The 25,227-nt window shown below is 37.3% G+C and overlaps 1 protein-coding gene across 1 annotated transcript in view; it reads right to left on the bottom strand.

Moving 5' to 3' along the window:
* The window catches only part of LOC127866326 (uncharacterized), a 107,129-nt gene that overhangs the window by 10,659 nt on the left and 71,243 nt on the right, over window positions 1-25,227 (bottom strand). Inside the window, exons 21-45 of the mRNA XM_052406792.1 lie at window positions 24,867-25,049; window positions 23,420-23,721; window positions 21,917-22,095; window positions 20,444-21,478; window positions 19,200-19,325; window positions 18,737-18,937; window positions 17,862-18,019; window positions 16,934-17,164; window positions 14,715-14,887; window positions 14,459-14,584; window positions 12,736-12,915; window positions 11,471-11,626; window positions 10,992-11,138; window positions 10,575-10,677; window positions 9,963-10,183; window positions 9,380-9,631; window positions 8,940-9,088; window positions 8,305-8,422; window positions 7,585-7,762; window positions 5,463-5,587; window positions 4,537-4,788; window positions 4,067-4,237; window positions 3,437-3,594; window positions 2,450-3,155; window positions 547-676 (exon numbers count right to left, since the gene is read on the bottom strand). Coding sequence (XP_052262752.1) covers window positions 547-676; window positions 2,450-3,155; window positions 3,437-3,594; window positions 4,067-4,237; window positions 4,537-4,788; window positions 5,463-5,587; window positions 7,585-7,762; window positions 8,305-8,422; window positions 8,940-9,088; window positions 9,380-9,631; window positions 9,963-10,183; window positions 10,575-10,677; window positions 10,992-11,138; window positions 11,471-11,626; window positions 12,736-12,915; window positions 14,459-14,584; window positions 14,715-14,887; window positions 16,934-17,164; window positions 17,862-18,019; window positions 18,737-18,937; window positions 19,200-19,325; window positions 20,444-21,478; window positions 21,917-22,095; window positions 23,420-23,721; window positions 24,867-25,049 — 5,760 coding nt within the window. The remainder of the gene's footprint in view (window positions 1-546; window positions 677-2,449; window positions 3,156-3,436; window positions 3,595-4,066; window positions 4,238-4,536; window positions 4,789-5,462; window positions 5,588-7,584; window positions 7,763-8,304; window positions 8,423-8,939; window positions 9,089-9,379; window positions 9,632-9,962; window positions 10,184-10,574; window positions 10,678-10,991; window positions 11,139-11,470; window positions 11,627-12,735; window positions 12,916-14,458; window positions 14,585-14,714; window positions 14,888-16,933; window positions 17,165-17,861; window positions 18,020-18,736; window positions 18,938-19,199; window positions 19,326-20,443; window positions 21,479-21,916; window positions 22,096-23,419; window positions 23,722-24,866; window positions 25,050-25,227) is intronic.

Genomic DNA, 25,227 nt, shown 5'->3' with positions numbered 1-25,227 from the left:
CACACTTAGAACTGCCAATCGTGTCATAAGCATGAGAAATGATAGAAGCTATTAATTCTATTATATGATCCAGTGTGGCGTTGAACGTGACAACCACAAGATTATATGTTTAGTCCAATATGGCATGCAGACAAAATCAACAATAAATACAAATGGCTGAAACGAACTCATTCAAATACCGTGCATTTGCCAATATGCCAAGAAATGGGACACACCGAATGTTCCTTATAATACAATTAAATTTAACTTGTTTGGCCATGCATGAAATTTCGAACATATTTATATTAACCCATTAATGCCTAGTGGACTCTCCCATCGTTCTAAATTGGATCAAATATTTCCAAAATTTGGGATTTCTAGTATACTTATTTCTATATTTAGAATATTTCTTACAGAAATTCCTTTGAGCAAACAGCGCAGACCCTGATGAGACGCCGCATCATTCGGCGTCTCATCTGGGTCTACACTGTTTGCCAAGGCCTTTTTTCTAGACGCTAGGCATAAATGGGTTAAGTATAAACAGACACAATCAAACAATGTTCTTACGCGGTCCTATGTTCAATGTTGCTGAGTTACGCTTCGTGATCTCTTCCAGGTTGTCAACGTCGATCACAGGATCAGGCGGCTCGTACACTCTGGGACACATTATGGCGTATACCAGTATGAAACACGCCACCTTTGAACCAACAAATTACCATGGTGTGAGTTTGAGGAACTTAACATAACAAGAGCACGTTATTCCCCTTAACTAAATCTACATATATACTTATGTGCTTTATCGCCTGCTAAATTAAAATCATTATATCATAAAAAAGTTTGTTTTTAGACTACGTTTTTATTCAAAAACTAAAACTTTAATGTGGTTTCTAGCAGTGAAATAAACGAACACGTGCATCTATTTGTATGATATTTGATTTTATGCTTTTTAAAATCTTCTCCTTTATTAAATATAATGAGTATTTAAAAATTTAAGCTAAATAAATGCAATGTACTTTGTATATTGACAAAAATATACGGGGAATAAGAACTAAATAAACAATAGCTGTCACCATAAGATGACTTATGCCCCCTATGAACGCTTGGTAAAAGTTATGAGCTTTTTTCGAAACCTAAACGCAGATTTCGAAACCTAAACGCGGACCCTAAGTTCAAGGTCAAGGTCACAGGGGTCAAAATTTGTGTGCGTATGGAAAGGCCTTGTCCATATACACATGCATGCCAAATATGAAATTGCTATTTGAAGCGACATAGAAGTTATGAGCATTTTTCGAAATCTAAACGCAAAGTGTGACGGACAGACGGGCGGACAGTCCGATCACTATAAGCCCTCCTTCTGGGGCATACAAATGTCTAAGAATATCGAAATAAATCAGAAAGCCACATAAACTAGACTGACTACGGTAATGTGGTTGTTACCCCTCGGGACTTCGGTTAATAAACCATTGCCCGAGCACACTGCTTAACATAAAACTCTGCATTAAAAGGTCGAAAACGGCCGTAAAATCGACAGCCTGATTTTTCTAGGCTGCACCATTTATACAAATAGAAAACTGTGCAGTGTTGGTGCGGTGCTTAAATAAAAATCTAGTAATTTAAAAAATAGCTTTACTTATCATTAAATTAGATAGGATATAAATGCAATACTCATTATAAACTGCATATTGGCTGTGTCTAACGCTGTTAAAAAGCGGCGTTTGTATTGGTTAATAGGCTTATATAACGATGGCGCTGATTGGCCGAAATTTCTTATTAAAAATTACAAGTAGGTCAATCCGTTTTAAAATAGAAATTTTCCAACAGCGGACGACCTTGACATTGCACTTAACAGAATGTAAACAATAAGAATTTCTTCAGAAAATATATGAAATGAAATGAAAGAAAAAGGATAATTACATCTAAACATAAACTAGGGAGCGGACACCATGCGAAATCCTTGAAATGCACTAAGTGACCCCGTTACCTAGTTTTTGACCCGGCATGACCCATATTCGAACTTGACCTACATATTGTCTTGATACAACTTCTGACCAAATTTGGTAAAGATCAGATGAAAACTACTTCATATAGAGAGCGGACACCATGCTTAATCCTTGAAATGCACTAAGTGACCCCGTGACCTAGTTTTTGACCCGGCATGACCCATATTCGAACTTGACCTTGATATTTTCTAGATACAACTTCTGACCAAGTTTGGTAAAGATCGGATGAAAAATATTTTAATTAGAGAGCGGACACGAAAAGTGTGACAGACTGACAGACTGACAGACAGACTGGCAGACAGACAGACTGACGGACATACAGTGCGAATACTATATACTCCCTTTTCTTCGAAAGGGGGCATAAAAAGGCCAAACCATTCAAGGAAAATTTATTTTGTCGACAAAATTATGCTTTAAGTTGCAGTTACGAAAGCGTACACAAGCTGTTACAGAAACAGTTATAACAATACCTTGATCACTTCTGTCACAAACATGGAGCACAGGACGGAGATGCAGACTGTTGTCATCCATTCTTCTGACTTGATCAGCTCCCAGGCATCGCTGTATATCACTGTAAGGGACATCGAAACAACCACCGACATCACAAGGATCATCCAGCCCACGTAGATGCAGTAATGTGGCAAGAAGAAGTAATTGTATTGCAGCGCGTCTTCCGCCGGTGGCACAAATTCGCGACCCACCACCGAAGGGTCGAAATTCAACCTTGCGTTCGCCTTTCTGTATTTGTCCAGAACCCAGGATCGATATCGTTTGTTTTCATTGTTCTCGGTATTTTTGAAAAAGAACGAAGCGATGGTAACGACTACAGTGCCTACTGCTAAAGATATTAAAGCCACTTGTACGTTTTTTAGCGAGAATCGGAAAGGGCCTATCTTAGTTTCGTAAAGACTCGCGTTTTCGTTCGGAATTCGAATAACCATAGTGCTGACGATCATTGTGATGCACATCATTCCCAGCAGGCACGACAAGCGCTGAACGCGCGTGAAGTTGCTCCGCATCGGACGCAGAAATACGGAGAACCAAAGGTGGTACTCGGCGGCCGTATGCAAGATAAATTCCGTGTAGGAGTGGTTGCGCTTCTGCGCTGTCAATATCCGGTCTACTTTTTTGTCTCCGGTGTCATAGTCAAACCAATGATTGCACTCAAACACGTACCTTCAAAACCAAATGGAAAGATTTTTTGAATTTTCAAAACGTTGAAATTTGATGAATCTGGCGTGATGTTTACAATATTACTGTTCTTGAATAATGGCACATTTCCCTTGGAACGCGGGCCTTGTTTTTCTATATTATCATATATGTGATTACTCTTATTTCGATTTTCTAGCAAGAAGATTTAAAACATGCACGAAGTAACAAATACAACATTTTTTTTTAAACGACGGAACGTGCGTTGTTTGTAAAAATGAAATAGTTGCCAGAACAGAATTCCTTACCGTGTGTCGTTAGCTAGATCAGTGACGACCACCTTATTGAGAAACCAGGAGGAGTTGTTACCGCCGTTGTCGTCATGCCAGATGCGCAGACAAATCAGCTCGCCCAGGTGACGTCTTGTGCTCATGACGAACGTCCGCACACTTCCCCTTTCAAACCCCTGTGCAATATAGCGCAAAAGCCGTCTCCACACATTTGCCTCAGATACTCATGTAAGTTAATATCAATACTTAACCCACATGGATTTTTCACAAACCTCAATAGTTTGGGAAAATGTCCAAACATCTTCAATTGTAACCCCCGACACAATAAGATATTTTTGATAAAATATTATTTTTTTACGAATTAAATTTCTGTTGTAAATTAAGTTCACACAGTGGAAGTTGTTAAGTGTTATTCAATCTGTAACACGTAAAGTAATAAGTAATTTACAGTATACAAAACAATGTTTACCATACATCACTTATTATAGCGGACGATATTCTTGTATTATGAACTTTTTCGAATATTTATCATTTTCTCAAACTGGTTATTCTGGGGGCATAATTACAGCGTTAAACATTGACAAGTGGTATCCATCCTTCACAAAATAAGCATGATTTATTCTTCCGTCACACTCTACATAAACGTACAACATGTGAATCGTCGTCCATCCGGCGGATGTCGGTTGATTCGTCCTCTCCAACCAGAATGAAGCCGACCTTGGAGTTTGTTCCCGACGCCGACCGCAGACCCGTGTACACGCTCACGATGTAGAAGGCGCCGTCGGCGATATCGTTGTCAATGAGGAGTGAGTACGACCACTAGAGACACGTAACAAGATGGATGTATGCATCTGTATAGACCCATTAACAGAAGTATTTTCGATTATTACGATTTATCATAAACACATTGCCACTCAGAGTTCAGGAGATAGCAAACAACGAAAAACTGTTCGTTGTTTTCTTATTTCATAGATAAGCATTGTCTTGAAATCCACAAAACAAGGTATATTCGTCGATTTTATTTATTATATTTCAATTATGTCGCCTAAAATCATATAACCACAAAATAAAACAAAATGATCCAAACTAGTTTTGTAAATAAACATGTAGTTCCCCACCTTATATTTGTCTTTCTGGTCTTCCCGCCATGCCCATAGCGCGAAGAGAACGTACAACGAGCCCACAGCGAGGATGACGCCTACCACCGGGTCGCGGCCAAGCGGAAGCTCGTCAACATCCTCGTTGTCAAAGTCAATCTCGCTTAGAGGTACGTAAGATGTTGTCCCGACAGTCATTGGCTCGGCGTTTGCTGTTCGCATCATGTTCTCACAATCGCACACCGTCACCGAGCGAGTACTTGTCGGAGAGACCTACAAGGGGAATAAAATGTCCGATTTTTTCGTGCTTGATGCCATATTTGGTGACTTACGCCATCTATAAAGCAACTTTCAGAAAAGTGTGTTTATTTTAAAAGGATTCACATGAACCTAGTAACACTATCAACACCTGGTGTTATTTCAACATTATTTTCAAGATATGTTGCATCTAAAGAATGTACGTGCAACTGGAACGCAATTTAACCCATTTATGCCTAGTGGGCTGTCCCATCCTTCTAAATTGGATAAATTTATTTCCAAAGTTAGGGATGTCCATTAAAATAATTTCTATATTTAGAATATTTCATACAGAAATTCCTTTAAGCAAACAGCGCAGACCCTGATGAGACGCCTCATGATCTATGCTGTTTGCCAAGACCTTTTTTTTTAGACGCTAGGCATAAATGGGTTAACCACAACAATGAACAATTTTAACATTAAATCTACATGTAATTCGCATTATATATTATCATTTCAGCCTTTTTAAATAACCACTTAAATTTTAATATTTCTTATGAAACTTTAATGCATACACAAAATTGGACAGCGACACAAGAAAAATTCCTTCATGTACGTGTAGGCATTGAATTTCATTCTTTTATTATAAATTCACATAATGGTTTGGTTCTTCTCACACATTATGATCAGGTGATAAAAGTATAATGTACCAAGCACTTGTCCTTGTCCCAGACGTATGCGCCGTTCTTCTGTACCCAGGCTAGACAACTGACGCTGGTGACGTTTGCGCAAAATTGCTTCGTTAGCAACGTAATATCGTTAGACCCTTCAGCGCCTGTTTGCAAGTAAAAGGCATAAACACAATGAAAATGGAGAAACAATTAGCCGGAATTCTTTAATGTTAAACGTGTAAATGAACAATCATGTCTAGTATATACAGAGACACGGTGACAGATCCAATCGATCTATTGCAAACCCTTCGACAAACATAAGAACGATGTACATTTTTATTTCTGTCGACTGATTATTGACTATCCGGCTCCGCATCAGTGCTACAGAAACAGATTGTGCTAAGATATCTATAGTTCGATGGGTAAAAGGAAAACTGTTATATCTGGAATACGTCTGAAAACGGTGACAAAATTTCACGTTGCATGAAGCATAATCGTGCAGTATACATGAATTTTTAAACAAAAACCCATCGTAATAAATAAAGGTATGTATGTATTTCAAATTGTCATACGCAGCATTACAATCTAAAGTCACGTGATCCCGCACTCTGTTATCCGTCCATGCACGTTTTCATAAACGTTACATTTTAAATGATTCAACTTTCTTTTAATTATTTGCACTATCTTTTGAAACTGTTTTCATACATGCATGGTCGCGGTTTAATTTTTCGGGGATTTTTTAAAATTATTAACGAACTTACAGTTTTATGGAAAAATTACATTATATTATACATTTATATATGCTGTTATCTTTTTGACCTATTTTGTCAATATAAATAATTACAACCGGTAAATGTTTACATAAAACATTGTTAAAAGCAGTTGTATATATACTTAACAATTTTAATGGACCAATCAACCATGGAACGCAATAACTTTTGTGTCACCCATTACCTTTATTTATTTATTTGGCTGCATGGTCAACTAATTTCATAATTGTACGCACATCATTTCTGTATCAAATGATATGTTATTTCTCCTAACATCGCAAAAATTTCAGTAGTTGTTTTTTTAAACCAGTCATCAAAATCATGGTGACCCTTAAATTTTGTAGCAACTTACTCTGATGGTACTTGCAGTTTATCAACTTAACGTAAGTAAAGATTTCAACTACGTTGCAAACTTACAAACAATTCAAATAATTCAATTTTGTTAACAGCTGTTTTGTATCTCACAAGCAGTGTTACCAATCAAATAATATTGCCGTGCTCTGTGAAAATGAGGTTAAATGCATGTGCGGAAAGTGTCGTCCCTGATTAGCCTGTGCACTTTCCGCCTGAACAAGATTTTTGCTAAGAAGAGACTTTCGTTAAACAAAAAAAATCTTTAAAGCGGAAAATGTCGTCCCTGATTAGCCTGTGCGGACTGCACATGCTAATTTGGGACGACACTTTACGCACATGCTCTTTTCACAGAGCGCGGCCCATATCTTACCAGTACATTTACCAAACAAAACAATGCTGGAAAGTTACCGGCTAAATCAAATTTCATTAGAATTGTGACCTTATACTAACACAAATACCAAATAAATCACATCACACCTAAATAATTACTTACTGATTAAAATTAATCAAAATGTGAACATGCTGACTTACAATTAACCAAAACAGGTGCATAAACACACATCACAATCATGGTTACCTACTTAATTTCATCTCAAGGCAATTATGATGCGATACAACACACATAAAAGAGTTTTTATTTCAAAACAAAAAGTCAGTAATTGCTAATAAAAACAACAGTACTGATATATCGATTCGCTTGATGGCATCGACGTGTGTGGTTCGAGCAGTTCAAAGAACAATTATAAAACATGTTCAAAAGCTTAACTAATGGCCTACTACAAGGGAAAAAATGGTCCTAAGTGCTGCTACTGACATACTGTTGAATAAAAACATAACAATAAGGTAGATCAGCAGGTTAAAAAAGTACCACTTTTATCGCTCTATTGAATATTCGGCTATGGAAATGTCAGAATTAAAAACTATTAATTAAGTTGTGTCGCTCGCTTGCTTCATGTGAAGAACAACGCCGATGACCAACACTTCTTTTTGGGGATCTTAAGTATTTTTTTATCGGAAATCATTGACATGTTTAATACCTAGCAAAGGCCTTAGAGCAATCCATATCTTGCCGGTTCCTGCAAACTCGCCCGATTTAATGAGCAGTTTATACCCGTCTTCATTAGTCCAATGGTTGGTTTTAATGGCCGTAGAGTAGTCGAATTTTTTCTCTGGCACGTTTGGCTTTTCGGCGACTCTCAAGTAGACATCGTATTTCTACAATATAGTACACATTTACTCGCATATGGAGATATTGTTGTGACATTGAACGTTAACCGGAATATTTCCAACAATCGGGTCATTATTTAAACCTAGTGTAGTTTATTCTTGCTTTTATTTATCTCTCCAAAGCCTTATTGTATTTTATGTTGATAACAAGTGAGTATTGATTAATCCATTATTATAGTTACAAATTTTATAAGCATTGCCGTAGACATTTAAAAATAAAAGGGCTGGAATTGCAAGTTCATTAACCGTCATTTTATTGCCTTTCCCATCATGTCTTCAGAATTGTATTCCTGGGTCATATTCACGACCTGTATTTACAATGGTCCTGAATTCAGACGAAGAACTTTAATTATAAATGCACTGTTAATTTGAAATTTATATGGTAATAACCCACTCAAATTCAGTATATTTTGTAAAGATGATTATTTTTTACATTATCAGGAGTATTACAAAAATCAGCTAAATTTTCTTAAGTACTAATCTGCTCTTTTATGTAAGTCTTCGAATGGTGGGCCTTGATTTCGACATACCAAACCAGTGGTGTTGGGCCGGATGAAGAACAATATGTCGTCTGCCGCGTGTCGCCTGTCGAACACCATGTAGATCATTTTGTCAGCATCGTCTGCTTTGTAGGACGGCGTCTTGTCGCTGTCACGAAACATGGTGAGAGACGCATGGTTTAATAGATTATTCCTTGAACTATCTTGGCTTTTTCGCTGCTCATTACCAAACGTGCATTACAAGGGCAGATATTTTGATTACTTTTTATTTATACCCATCGAATAATAACCTCGTTATTTAGCAGTTTCTTTTAACAAAAACGAGCATCGAATACATATTTTGCACATAGGTGTGAGAATTTAACGGGTAATTTGCAGCGGGTGAGGTAGTGTAATGAATGCATGAAATTGTACATTCCTTTTGACAATTATTCTAGTTGTGTTTATAGCAGCGAAAAGGTTTCTCACTACACAAATTTATAGAATCAAATGACTCCATAAGACACATGTGAGGAGTTACATATATTTGATATTTGTTCAAATGAAAACTAAACTCTTCAACATGTATGCACCAATATGTGTTAAATCAGCGATAATCCCTATCTGCGTAATGGAAACAAGTGTGACAACGAGATAACACTATCTAATATATATTATGAAATTACATGCACGCGGCCTCGACTTTGTTTTGCAATGAATATGTCACTCGTGCATTAGGTAAAACCGCTCCGTCGATTTGCAGCACGGGAACATACGAGGTGATCCGGTCGGCGAACTCGCCCCAGAAATACGGGTTTTTCTTGAAAATTATGTGCTGTAAAAAAAGTGTTAGGTCATTTAACAGTGGACAAGCATACAGCTTATATTCTCAATCGGACAAGGGGATAGGAATATCCACATTGAGTGTGCCAGCTTTGTACCAGTCAAAATATATTAGAGAATTGTAAACAACGCTGCTAAATAACATTTTATTTATATACCAAGTAAATCGTGTTTAAGGTCGTTGATGTTTGTAATGTTTACAGACGCCTTATATGGCTAAAAGCTAGAAACAATGGTCATTAAAGCAGTTGAATGGTCTGAAGTTGAGGACGTTATCGTTTACCTTAAACGTCACTTGATTGGCGTCACATTCCACCGGGCTCTGAGCCGTTGTCGTTAAACCAGTGAGATAAACGTCAACACGGGGTCGTTTTAACGCTGTCCCCGCCACGTCTTTGACAATTCTTTTCTCGGCGGAAATGAAGAGTAGCTCGTTTTCAAGGATTAGCTTCTCGTCATCGAGCTGGATAAGCTGGGACAGGTAATCCGTCAGTTTGCGGAGCGCTGACGTCAGATACGGCAAAGCTTTTTGAGACTGTAAATTATCGAAATAAGTGAAGGCGTGTCTACACATAACTCAACGTGTCTTCATGCAAATGCGTAAAATGTTATTTTGGTTTAATACGGTTAGTGCGATAATCCAGCGCCAAACGTTACGTGGATAAACATTTAGACAATTCTTACTTGAACAATTTCCTATCGGTACTTAAGTGATATCATATTTATTAAATGGCATCTGCTATATAATGCGATGTTGTGCATTTTTCTTATACCGCTAAATATTGTACCATTTTACAATTCAATACCATAAATCTCCATATTTAATAAATACCGCATGATCGCGTTGTACCAATTGTATAACTTACCGCTTCGGATTTCAACACCTTTTGTACATAGTACTTCTGCAGTTGTTTTTGAGCGAGAAAAGTTTGCTCTTGAAGACTCAGAGCAGCGGTCCCCCCAGGTGTAAATATCTTAATATATTCCAGGTAATTCCGCATCACGTCCACTGTCGGGTCCTGGGGCAGATTTGGTGTCAGAATGGTTTGCAGGTCGTTAAGGCATTTCTGGATTAAACAAAGCACCCCTGAAATGAGCAACACAATTATATTTGTTAATGACATCAAGTAACAAACGGTGTTTTATTGACATGCAAAATCTTCTAATCTGATACGAATACACTGTATTGTACTTATACTATTTTTAAAAACGGGCTATTTAATTTGCATAATAAATAGTGCTGTCTGTAAAGTTTACTTTAAACAATACACTTCAAGTTTTAATTACTATGCACTATTCCAGTCTAAAGAGTGTTCGACTAAAGCCTTGTTCACTCTTAATTAAAAATAACGAATAAAAAATAAAGCATTGTATAGCTATCTCTATAGACAGCGATCGATACAATATGTAGTTTATTCGCTTCCTTTATACAGAAACAGCGATCGAATCACTTTCCTGCTACCCGTTTCTACACCTACCCTGAACGGCTGAGTTCATTTGTTCCGTGTTTGGGATCGTCCTTTGGGTGACCATTTTGGCTATATTGTCCGCCATTATACTCGCCCCTTCAGAGGCCATTATCTGCAGCGAACACATTCCACTTAGGAATTATAACCAGAATGCAATTGCATATAAGAGTAGTCCTTATACTCTACGACATAAGGTCATACAGAGTGATCAACTGTGTTTAATAAAATTGATTTTCTCTAATTTGCAAAGTAATAGACAACACAGTAAATGACGGATACACAAAGCCGAAATATACTTCAGATGACGGTAGATGTCATAATGTGCATTTACATTTTAATAATACAGATCTGTCTGATCACTTATGACTGCTCAAGTTTTTTCGTACTTGGTGATAGCTGCGAAGAGTTTGATCCAGAAAGACTTACAATCGTGGTCACGTTTGCGTAGTCCTTGTTGGATACCGTGGCGGCCAATGCTCTGCTAATTGTGTCGATGGAGACACTTGTCATTTGTTTGTTAGAAGGCCAGGTTTTCACGCTATATAGAAGCATGTGTGCGTAGTTTTCGCCCACCTAATTGAACAAAAGAATATACAATCAGTTTCTAGTGTCTTTTTAATCATAGGTATTTGTATTATTAGGAGAAGTTAGCAAACAATGTAAATTTTGATTCATGAATATTGGTATTACAGGTACCTCTAAGGCTACTATTTTCGACTACAATGTCTTTCTAAAGAACTTTTGCAATTGTTTGGCATTATTTACATCTAAACATATAAACGTGTCGGTGGGATTCAAATCATGTCAATCAAGACCCTAACAACAACGCTTTCCAATTGGCCCTTGGAACTTATGATGTGCTAAATAACGGTTACCAACTATACAGTGCTTTTGTATATCACCACCTGCATCAGATAGTCGGCCACAGTGGTGTCGACAACTTCCACAATCAGTTTATAGTACTCCTCCCAGGACATCGAGCGGTTTGAGCCTTCCTTCATATGGTTGCCGAGCGACAACAGGTCTTCAGGGGTCAACTCTATACCGGAAATGTTAAGTTTCTGAAAGATGAAACAACACAGTAGAAGCATAATTTCTAAACTATCGTTGATGTATGGCGGAAGATGTATATGATATTTGTACACAATAAATAAGTATTTTATTTTTATTTCAAATTAAAACTTCTTTTAGATTTTAACCCATTAATGCATAGCGTCTATAAAAATGGCATTAGAAAACAGCGTAGACCCAGATGAGACGCCGCATGATGCGGTGTCTCACCTGGGTCTGCGCTGTTTGATTAAAGGAATTTTTGCAAGAAATATTCTAAATATAGAAATAAATAAACTTGACATCCCTTATTTTGAAAATAAATTAATCCACTTTAGAAGGATGGGAGAGTCCACTAAGCATACATTGGTTAAGAAAGTACATCATTACCGTTATAAAAAATGTGTGCGCAGCATGTATACAAAATTAGGTTATTATTTGCAGCAAGGACATGTGTTGTAATACAAAGGTCCAAAAATCCAAAATACATTAATGATTTTAAAAACTTCAAGCAACAGAATTCCACCCGTACCTATTTAGTAGCACCTTAGGTGTTTTTCGAATGTCTTTTTCGAATAACAATGTTGGGTCGAAATGCAGAGGAAAGCCATTGCCGGTAACATGTTATAGTGAATAAAAGAAATTGTGCGATGCATTCTTGCATAACGAGCTTGCACAAGGATTTGCGTATGCACAGGACACAAGTTTGTATGTGTTTATACCTGGATAGAGTATTAAACTTTCTTTATTGTATAACATCTTTGCGAGCCTTTGGTCAGCTTACAACTGCATTTTAAGTATTAACAAATTTGGCGTCAATGTTTTCCATCACGCATTTTACTTTAAACAAAAAACAACTTCTAGATTTGGTAAGTATAATGTAAATAACAAGGTGTTCTACTTACGGACGTCCGATTAAATTGACGATACGTGAAAAAATTAACGACAAACGATTGGTCAAGTAAAAATATTTAACGATATTCATGAACTTAATACTACCTTGCGCAAGATAAAGATATGCTTATAATGGTCCTAAAAATAAGTGCTTCTACAGCGCATAAGGCGAAGGGCATACTCAAAATGGCATTATGCGTGCAAATATTCATACAATCAAACATACCAAGTTGTTATAGACAGATGTAATATCCATGATCCTCCGCGACAGCGTCCTGTAATCCGCGGTTCTGTTGGCTTTGATCATCTCCTCGTCGAAAGCGCTAACGAACGATTTAACTAGTTGCAGTCGTTCAGCTGACGTCGGTAACGCAGCAATATTGGCCGTGCTAATGTTTGGCGTACTCTACCATATTGCGCACATGCACGTAAGTGGTAGTAACACAGAAAGCAAAGGCCAATAAATGTGTCTTGTTCTGATAAAACTGGGCATAATACATGTGCGTAAAGTGTCGTCCCAGATTAGCCTGTGCAGTCCGCACAGGCTAATCCGGGACGACACTTTCGCCTAAACTTGATTCAAGGTAAGGAGGGACTTCCTCGAAACTAAAAATACCATTAAAGCGGAAAGTGTCGTCCCTGATTAGCCTGTGCGAACTGCACAGACTAATCTGGGACGACACTTTACGCACATGAATTAAGCACAGTTTTCTCAGAACAAGACACAAATACTGACATACACACACATTTTAAGATATCGCTTCGAATGAACATCTCTCTGAGCAAAACAAATCTGCGAAATCGGAAATAAAATGTTGTTTTGGTAGAAGTTGTATCGTTTTTATTTTTTGAGTGCAATAACGAGCAAAGCTATGTGACTAAATTCTTAAAACATTTTCTGAAACCATACAAAGTAAGTTCGTACATGAGAATAGAAAGTGAGTTCCGTAAATATACACTCTTTTTATTCAATTCAAATACTATAAGCAACACGATTCGATCCGTATCTGTTTAGTTGCACCTTAAACGTTTCGTCCTTTTTTGTAATAACGATGTTGGGTTGGAGAAAAAATAATGCTGGTGACATAACATTTCGTGTTATATGATTTTTGCGATGTATCCGCAGTTCACGAACTTGCACAGTGAATTTGCGTATACACAGGGTTTTTATGTGTGTTTATATGATATATTATGACATTAACTTATTTGATGATGTTCAAAACATATCACCGGCGAAATATATAATACACATTGGTATGTTGCAATTAAGAAATCAGCTTACATTCTTAAATATTAGTTAAAACGGAAAATTTCGCTGTAATTGTGTTTTATTACAAGTTTTATTTGCTTCCTGTGTTATGTAATTATTACGAATAGATTGATTTTACGTATTTTAAAATTACACTTCGAGTGTTTTTATTAGAAACGCGTCCTTTAACTGACCAGTCGCATTCAGGCATTTTGCTGAAATAACGCAATCAACGCCAAATGACGGCTCGTCAGTCAACGCAATCAACGCCAAATGACGGCTCGTCAGTCAACACTTCTTATAATCAATCAGATTGTTACGTTAAATGATTTTTGTTGTTGTTTTAGTGTTTACGACCATGTCATAAAATTATCTGACACTCGTTGTCATTAAATACTATATTTCATAAAACTCGTTTCGAAATTCGTTAATATGCTCTCGATATTCATTTTTAGCGAAAAAATAAATTTGTTATAGGAAATATTGTATTAAATGCTAAATTATTTAATACCCTATATTAATTAATTGAGACACTGACACGTTAAAATTGCATGCATTAGCGGAGCTGTTGGGAATCCATATTCCTGTGCAAGTAATGTACCAAGGTCCCACATGGAGTAAAAAATCAAAACGGTCCTAATTTGTTTTATCGAAATTATCATTATTTATTTATTTATTTATGTTGTTTTTTAAAACATACCGTCAATATGTACTTCACTTCTTCATAATCTCCAAATATATCTGATACTCGAATGATAGCTGTTGCCCTGTACATGTTTTCTGGGTCGCCAGCCTGAAAGCTGACTATGTTGGACGTTATGGCCAGCTGCAAAAGACGTAATTTAAAAACAAGATAAGTATAATATTTCACATCATAAACGATGTATGTATTACTTTATTACATAGCATTCAAGTTATTGATAAATACTGAGTAAAATGAAGACACACAGAACGACCATCTTACGATCAAAATACAGTATCTGTTTCTCGGTCTCAACACCACTGTATCTAACATAGAAGTAGTAGAGCAGAGGCTGGTCAGTCGTGAAGTTGGAGGCTGTCCAGCCTTCGTCCTTCCAGCCAAGACACGTCATGTTGAACTTTTGTTGGGTTGCCAATAACGAATAGGCTGCAAGTAATTATATACATACACTCAAGGTCTAATCTGTGACTTCTTCAATCGTTTGATTGGGATTATTCTGTTAAAAGCTATTAATTTATGTATACTCAAATGTATCGGTTAAGCTTATTTCCTTTCTGAAACTCAATAAATTTAATCATTTTAATAGGCACAACAATGAATGTAAAGTGCACGATATAACAACTTCATTCTTGATAACAATTAATACAGAAAGGAGTAAGTCAAACTATTAAGAAGTTACATTCACACACATACATCACATCGAAAGGGTTAATACTATATGCCCATTCGCTAATATCATGACGAGGAATGCAAATGAAGATCCTGAGGATAATTGAACGCTCACTTGAGAAATTGTAACTCGATTACACAATATTCGAGATTACTAGATTTGGGCTATTTGTGACGACATGTGCTTAATTTGAACATATATTTTTAAGTCTGTATAACAGTCCACACCACCACAAAGGTGTGATCAATTGTGACACAGATGCATCGTTTTTACAAACTTTGTAGATGACCTTTAGATGACGCTACATCATATGAAAGACGTGGCTTTTTCAGATATCAATATTTGAAAAGGTTTTCCATCTATAAGTCAAGGTACAGTGGGTGATCCCTGGGGCGAGGCTATTTTTACCAAAGAGGGTTAGTTTGAACCGAATTTGAAGATGGCGTATTCATGATACAACATGCAAATATGACAGGTTTGGAATTTGCGGTTTTAGGCAAAAATATTTTTTTAAAGGTTTTCCACATTCAAATATATGTAAATTAGCGCACCCATAGGCTAAGCCAGTTTTGACACCAAGGGATATAAATTGAACAAACTACATTAATTTAAGAAGAATCTTCATATCAAACATGAAAGCATTGTCCTCTACGATTGAATAAAATTAGATGTTTTAAAGTTTCCCTCAATTAATGCATGTACAACTGGTGATGCCTTGTGCAGGGATTTAACCACAGTGTCAAACATTCAATAACGTGGAAGAGGAGGTCTATACGATGTTGTTTCCTCATTCTATACCTTTGGGCCTTGCGGTTTCATAGAAGATTTTTCTACGTTTTCAATCTTTGTCTGTAGGGAAAACGAGTAATCCCTAGGACGGGGCACAATTAAACCAAAGATACGAACAAACTTGGAAGAGGGCGAGCACTCTATGACACATGCCAAATACCAAACCTCTGGGCTTTTCAGTTTCAGAGATTTTGATTTTGTAATTATATCTATTATTATTACTCATGTAAATCCTTAACGGGATCAATTTTGACCACAATGACAGGAGGTAACCGCACTTGGTAGACGACAAACATATCATAAAGCACCAAACATATGGGCCTTGGTGTTTTAGAGGACAAGATTTTTATTGTAAACGTATAAGAAACATAAGAGAACAAAGGGCTGGAAAACGAATACCCCCTTAGTCGGGATATATTTTGAATCTTGGTTCATGATTTGAGCAAACTTGGTAGTTGACAACCATCCAATGTTGCATGCCACGACCAAACCTCCGGATCCGATACGTTTTTTTAAAACGTTCACTTTATAAATATGAGGAACACACTTAACCCGTAGGGTGCGGCTATTTTTGACCACAGAAGCACGATCTGAATTAATTTGACAGCGGACCATCAGACGATGTTTAAATACCATGCTATTTCGCTCATTTTCGACGGAAGGGGCATAATATGACAAACTATGTTTTCTAAAGGAAAATTATTCTTTGTAACACAGGATATATTTAATATTTGCGTTTCTGAGATGTAGATTTAAACAAATATATTTCCGCTCTAGTGACCAACACATGCGGCGACTTTAACAAGGGGTTGCCGAATGATCATGTATGTGAGGGTTCGTAAAAATATGCCAAGCGGGTTAGGGGTTGCTGTTTGAAGGTTAAGTTGACGGGCGGAAAGACTGACACACAGACGGACGGGCGACCGATATCAATGTATCCAAATTGCTCACAATGGGCATGTTGTACTCAGGTAAGGTAATGAATATAAATATATTCGTGCAATAGTTTATACGTGTAGCGGTTGAAGAATTGCTCAGACTAATGGAATCGTTTTCTCTGATGTCGCCTGTATAGGGAATCACTCTGCAGTGCCCGTCTCTCGGTGGAAGATTGGTAACAAACTCGTAGTAGGCCGGTCCGTACGTCAAACCGTCGCCCTTCATGGTCATGACCAACGTTAAAAGGTATTTTTTGCCAGGTTCCAATTTATTGGCAGAAATGGTTATGGACCGACTGTTAAGACCTGATATAAAATTGAAATTTCATCGCTAAACATTAATGAAGCATGACATAGAACATTGTTTTTATTCAATGCAAGTTGCTGTTTTATTTAATTCTTAACGATGAGATAGTTTGTCTAAATTGAGTTTTCATCTTTTGGGGATGATGCCATAAATAAATAATACTCATCGATGACACAAGTGATACAATATATTGATTTAACAGCCAGTCGATTCTCAATTTTAACAAAAAGAAGACAAGGCCAGTGTATCCCGCCCCACGCTGCATAGCTGTCAAAAGAACTTTTGATTCCCTTTATTATAACAGTAGAAATCAATAACAAAACCGTGGAAATATACACTATTTCAGAAAGGACAAACGTTCTTTGCAAATTATAAACTGACTATTATTCTGTAAATTTGTAAACGTTTGACGACAATCGTATACGACTTGTAGGAGTTTGGCAAAGTATAGTGTGGCGATCGGAAGCATACACGCACGCATGAATAGAATGGCGTCTAGCAGTTCTATTATATTCTAACGCCTTTCGTGTCACAAAAAATCTTTCCTTACCAAAATTTAATTCCGAGAAAATTGTTGCAAGGGAAATCGACACATTTTGTCAATATTGTAATAAACTTTAAAGTTCCACCGTCATAATACATAAAATATAATCTATGTGAATATATAACAAATAGAAATAACGAATTACTGTTTACCATTTTCAGGAATGCCATCTAAACCTTTGGGTTTGTATATGCCATTATTGTATTCTTGTAGCGTCCAATTAAATGAACCGGGACAGTTGTTGGATAGCCTGGGCACCAGTTGTAATTTTGAGGTGACAGCAACTTTTAACAGGCAATTTATAGTGCACCTGAAAACATGAAGGATGATTAATATAAAACATGAAGGATGATTAATATATATATATATATATATATATATATATATATATATATATATATATATATATATATATATATATATATATATATATATATATATATATATATATATATATTTTGCGTTAGTAATATATATAGGTACTATGAACGTAGCGTCGCGCGGAAATGGGTATAATACAATATAAATTCGCGCCGCAGTCTGGTATGGAGGTACTCTCTCTGCACAAATGTCGCGCAAGGTGTCGTGGTCTCATTAGCGAACAGTATGCCTCCTTAGCGCCCTAGACGGCTGGGGAGGCGTATTTGGAGCTACTCTGTTCGAATACGTTGTAAGAACCCGAATCGCATGATACGGCGTATATTTGCGTGGTGCGTGAACTATTAAATCTAGCGCAAGCCATGTGTTCCAGGTTTATTAACTCGTGCACATGTTTAAATATTTTTCACGCTGAGTATTTATACGGAAATTAGGTCGAAGATTACACTTAATAGAATAATATATTGCTTTAGTTTGATTTAAAACCAGGAGTTGAAATTATTTTCCAAAGCACTACATCTCAACCTATACATGAATCTCGTTTAACTTAAATTTAAGTAAAACAAACAAAACGGTTATAAATATTTTAATAGTATAGTATAGTGTTGTTGTTTTTTCTCAGTTAAATCGATAAGAAAAGTATATGTACCTAATGCTTAGCGGAGTCACATATACAGACGGGACGCCGATGGTCTGCGTAAATGACGCGTTGCCACCGCGTTGATTGTCTACAAACACACTGACAACGTAGAAGTCATAATGTCTGGGGCGGCGCTCGTGTTCAATGAAATTACTCCTGTACTGACGATGGTCATAGTTGCAGCTACTTGTCGCCGTCTTGAAGTAGCGTCTTCAAAACTACCGGCATCTAAGCTGTGAACAAGATAGATTCGTTGTCTTTATATTTTCCACCGACAAAAATAGGATTAATTTATCATCATTATCAAAGATCTAATACAATTTAAAACTCCTCTGATATGAACACATGCACATGCATTGTATTTGTGTCCCATATGTATGACACAATTGCATTTTTGATAAATGCGACGTGCCGCATGTTGTTAAACTGGTGCTTTAAGTACAAACTGTATGTTAATACTTATAATACTCACGCCTTACAGTCCCATGCAAACACCAAAGAGCTCCCATTAGCAAGGGTCACTGGATCATACGATTCCGACACTGCATCCACGGTAACCGCTCCTCTGTTGGTCCATCGCCGGTGTCCGCCGACGAGGCTTGCATGAGGTGGAGGCATGACTAAATTGCACGTACGTTGGCTCAAATAAGTAGTTTTCAATTTCCTCTAAGAAACGAATTTCGAGATGGATTAAATGCTTTGTCTCCGGTAAAAGAAGACCGCGAGTAAAGAGAAGCTCGTGTCTATTCGGAGGCTGTGCCCAATTTGATACGTTAGTAACCATAAATTGTAATGTGTCTTCTGAGTAGACGGAGCCTTTATTTCAAATCTGCTAAATATACCCGTATCAATCATGGACGAAAGATACATTGGAGATTCAAACTGCGAATAGTAACGGTCAAATAAACCGCTTACTGTAAAATCTGTATTTTCGACTCGGATTTTCTGAGTAAAGTTTTGTGAGCTGATAAGATTCCAGCAGTATATTGTAATTGTATGTATCCCAATAGCGATGTATTGAAAGTTTTCAAAAACAAACGGTTTAATGTAGGTCACTTCCTGCACGAAGCGATAGTTCCCTTTCTTGATTGGATCTCCCATATTGAATACACAAGATACAACCGGAAGGTAAAGTGCTGTCGCAGATATTCGAAGCCTTGCATCAACAGTTCCGTTCGGTATAGTTAAATCAGTTGGAATGTCTGTTTTCAAATCTATGATTGGATTGTCACACGTCACATTGACATGGTCGATCTCTATAAACGTTCCGTTGCTAGCAGTTGCGGTAACTATAGAATATCCCCATTGTGGGCAGAGAAACTCGACAACACAGCCGCTGTAATTGACGGCGTTACAAAAATCATAATTAGTTGTATTATACATTATATTGAACTTTGCTTGTACACCTAAATGTCCATACATTTTATACCAGATACCACTACCACTGGTGTTAATGTACGAAATCGTTTTATTATACTCGAAATGCATAATGCCTAACCGCAATGGGTTAGAACATGAATTTGATGTGTTTGTAGTAAGTGCTGTAACGTTCACCTTCACTGTGTAGTCACCACGTTCAGAGTAGGTATGTGTGTACGTGGTACGGTTATACACCACGGAATCTCTGTGTGGAATCTCCGAAATCCCAATCAAGATTAACACCTAGCGGAATCAGCGCAAAGCCTCCGTTTTCAATGTGGAAATAAACAGTCACACTATCTGACACATTTAAGGGAACAAGGATGCTCAAAGATAACACTGAGGAAAGATGCGTTGTATTTGACCACCTCGATGGAATACTCGTAGATATACCAGCTAACTTCGTTGGAGCAATTAAAGCTTGCGTTGAAGATTCCCTCGTCCCGGTACATGTGATTGTGGTTGAAGAAATGACTGTCATACACCAGACGATGAACGCTGGTATTGCCGTCATCAGGGTCAAACACGCAAGTGGCGTTCGTTGGTAAATGCACACTGCTATTCAACGTTATATTAACCGGAATGCTGATTGTTTGCAAATTCAGCCATGGATATTTTTTGTTATCCGGCGCCAGTGTGTATCCATCAGTAGGAACCCGGTTTTGTACAAGTATGGTAATCCTTCCGGTGCGGTTGTAAGGAGAATGACCGTTGTATGCTGTCCATCGAAGTGTGTAGACTCCGGCTGTTGAGTACACGTGATTGAAAGTTGTCAAACCATAATTTACGTACATTATACTGTCTGTTGTGTTTGACGTCATTGTTCCGTCGCCATAGTTTATTGTGTACTTAAATCCAAAATTAGGCACTCCAGTAAATTCAAATGAAGCTGTCGTGTTTGTAATATATTTTCCGGAACCATTTACGACGATAAATTTAAGTGGTATCAAAGAGTCCCACACGGCAATTTCTATGGACTGATTGTAGTCCCCAAGATGATTACGTAAACATGCGGAAACCATGAATAGCCCTTGCATGTCAAAAATGTGAGAGTAACTGTTAATGAGCGGTAAAACGATAGTATCATTCAAATATCTTGTTTCGAAAGCGTTAGACCCATGCGAATAATCGATGGTTATATTGACTGTTTTCATAGGCAGTTTTGCAGAAGACATGAATTCCAAATAGAAAAGGAGTGGCGATGTCGTGTTGCCAGGCATGGAAGCGACGGTGAAATTAATGTTGTTGGGCTTGAAGAACACGTCAACGACAATGCTTTGCGTTACTGAGCTAACACGATTACTCGCTGTTACGTATACATTCATCTTTGGCCTGGAAAATCACATTAACAAAAAGAAAAACCGTTATTAACCCATTTATGCCTAGTGGACTCTCCAATCCTTCTAAATTGGATCAATTTATTTCCAAAATGAGGGATGTCTAGTTTATTTATTTCTATATTTACAATATTTCTTACAGAAATTCCTTTAACCAAACAGCGCAGACCCTGATGAATTGCCGCATTATGCGGCGTCTCATCTGGGTCTACGCTGTTTGCAAAGGCCTGTTTTCTAGACGCTATGCATAAATGGATTAAAGCCTTGTAAACAGGGTTCATGGATATGTGTGAAAATACGTGTTACACCTGTATCTGCTCAAATCGTAAATAAGAAACACATTTTTTTAAATAAACACGCTAGGTATATGGGTCTTCCTATGTAGCCAGCATTGCACTAGTCACGACATTCGCAAGTTTGTAGATAAACCCACCGTAAAAATGTGTAGTTCAGTGTTCCGTTACTAAACTCCTGATTGAGGTACGAGTATGTAATGGTTGTATTGGCCTCCATGCTCCACGAGAGGGTAACATCTGTACCGTGGCTGGCGTTGGCAAGGAAATGATACGGCTCGCCTACCGCTAGGAAGATGGTATCCAGGTCAAGCCAGGCCTGTATACAAAACGCAGGAACATAATCACTGTTCGTGGTGGCATTCGGAGCGAAATAACATTAACGAATGTATGAAACATAGATTACAGCTATATCGGATGTCGCTGTATATCATATTTCATCAGAGGTGAGTCATTTCTACGACATTTTGTTAGCCTGTTTTTTGTATATCCTTAACATCCCCGACAAGAAGCGTGTTCAAGTCCTGAAACCCAGGATTATTCAGCTTTCAACCGACCAATATGCATATGAAATCGTTACAAAATCTGGAAAATTATGAAAATCCTAATAAGATATTTTTAAATTATTAGATCCACGACCATCTTGCCCATAGGAGCAAAACCGTTATCCATATTTTTGAAGACCAACCAAGAAATAGTTATGTACAGATTCATAAAACGGTACCGATAACTTTACAAAAATGTATAGCATGTGACACTTAAGAGCAATTTGCTAACAACATCGTTCCCTAAATCGACCGAACGTATTTGCGACCGATTTTCGCATACCTAGACCGCTTTAAACTATACAAAAATTAGTATTTCATAGATTCTGAGTAAGCTGTTTTTATATGGGGACAACGTCATGTGCAATTATTCCGCTTAAAATTGGGCATAGCAGATTCGCACCAATCTAAATTGAGTCGTGTTCTGAGAAAACTGGGCATTATGTATGTGCGTAAAGTGTCGTCCCAGATTAGCCTGTGCAGTCCGCACAGGCTAATCAGGGATGACTCTTTCCGATTTTATGACATTTTTCGTTTAAATGAAGTCTCTTCTTAGGAAAAATCCAATTAAGGCGGAAAGTGTCGTCCCTGATCAGCCTGTTCGGACAGGCTAATCGGGGACGACAGTTTACGCGCATGCATTAAGCCCCATTTTATCAGAACGCGACTCAATTACACAGCCACTTTGCACACTCACTCAACTCATGACCTGGACGTATTCAAAGGATTCTGTGATAGTTATAAAATTATTGGTTTGAAAAATCGTACTTATTCAATATATTGTTCCTATTTCAAGGCTTGTAAATAACACTGCTTGTTTAAAAGTATCCGTCGAGGAATACGTAACAATTGTCAACAATATAGCCTCAATTGTGCACATTGAATTAAATGCATTTTCTGAAAAAATATTTTTTTTATAAAATCCAGCACAACAGACACGCCTGTGTCACATTTTCTCAAATATAACCTTTTAATGAAATGAAACGGGACTACCACATCCGTGTAGTTTCATCAAATATGTTTTACATCGTTAATATTAAATAGCATTCACGACGAGATAATTTAAGCAATCGACAAACAAACGAGATACTCGCATACCTGAAAATCTATCACTTCTTCGCCTACAAACACATCTCGAGTCAGTCCTGAAAATGTTCGCGGGCCAATAGAAGAGTTCAGCGTTATATGGTGGGTTCCAAACTCGATAGCTGTAGTCGAATTTATTTCGACATGCACTTGTGTACCGATTGTCGTTAACTGTAATAACAAGTCATTTGTCGACGATGTAACCGTGACGTTACATAGTCCATCAAAATCGTATATAACTGTTGTCTGGGTAACGCTAGTATTCAGCCAAGTGACCTCTGGTTCTGATGGCGCTAAGGTCAGCGTATGGGGCGCTGAAAACAGTGGAAATATTAAGACTGTTTATGCAGAAAGGCAAACATTGCAATGTAAGATATACAGTTATATATTTCAATGGAATAATATTACTTGATTATTCATAACACGTTATTAATAAAATATGTCTTTAAATACCAATATTAGAATTATGTAATACAATTCACACTGCGTGTACTTACAAAAAAAACATACTTAAAATTGTATTCAAATATCTGGATTTCAAAGAATCGCTCATGCGAAACAAGGGTGCAGTGTGTTCACATAATAAAGCATCGAGTCATTGTCACTGAGCATCGAGTTTCATACCAACAACAACCCTATTACCCAATCCCAAAATGTACATAGAGTGTCGGCCGTACGCATATGCAACAGACTTGATGCAAAGTTGAAACTGAAAATAAGGTGTAACAATGCCACCTTATATATTAAACCATCGAAGTTATAAAGAAGAGCGTCTCTAAATCAACGCAGAGAATTAACTGTCATGAAAGGTTTTCACACATTTCGAGCCTTATTCTGTGTTAATGAATTTTTTACTTACAGCTGCATAGTTAGAACCTATGAATGATTGCTCAATGGCATCGAAACCATACGGCTTATTGAAATGATACAGCTGCGTCAAAGCTAAGATGGCAAACATTTATTGATTACTAACCTATTTATGCCTAGTGGACTCTCCCATCCTTCTAAATTGGTTCAATTTATTTCCAAAATAAGGTATGTTAAGTATATTTATTTCTATATTTATAATATTTCTTACAGAAATTCCTTTAAGCAAACAGCGCAGACCCCGATGAGACGCTTCATCATGCAGCGTCTCATCTGGGTCTTCGCTGTTTGCCAATGCCTTTTTTAGACGCTAGGCATAAATGAGTTAAGATGTTGATATTTCAACATTCTTACAAGCTTTTATTAAGTTTTTACTTTTAGACAATCAGTTTTTTCCAAATATGCTGCCATTTACTTATTCGACGCAAATCGCGCGCTCAACTTCAACTGATACTTTCTACACCAATTGCTTACATATAACTACATGTTATAAATCTAAATTCTGTATATTATTAAACTGACGATTCGGTATATCTTCCGCTTCTTAGACTACCGACTTTCGACTGTCAAAAATAACCAACTCTTAACTTACCAGAGCAATTAAGATCGATTGGCGGGAACGCGCCACTCTCGTTGCAGACGAACCGGTAACTTCCGCTGACGTAATGGTAGTCTGCCTCGCACGTGTAATCGATGGTAGTGTTCCAATCGTGCTCAATTAGGACCGGGGTGTAGTTAGCATGTGGGACAGGGCTTGGAGGATCACATGTAATGACTGTGCGTAAAATAGTAGACTAGTATATAGAAAGGTATTCATTGCAATATATTCAGTATCGTTCTATTATGCTGAAAACCGAGTTGCAAACCTAAAATATATCACTGATATAGGTTAAAAGCCACATTGGGTATGATATTTGACAACGTTTTAAATATATGCACACCTGTTAAGTATA

Source organism: Dreissena polymorpha, chromosome 2 (assembly GCF_020536995.1).
Source record: "Dreissena polymorpha isolate Duluth1 chromosome 2, UMN_Dpol_1.0, whole genome shotgun sequence".
Lineage (NCBI taxonomy): Eukaryota > Metazoa > Mollusca > Bivalvia > Myida > Dreissenidae > Dreissena > Dreissena polymorpha.
Note: the sequence above shows the minus strand (reverse complement) of the source record. Positions and strands in the feature narration are given on the sequence as shown.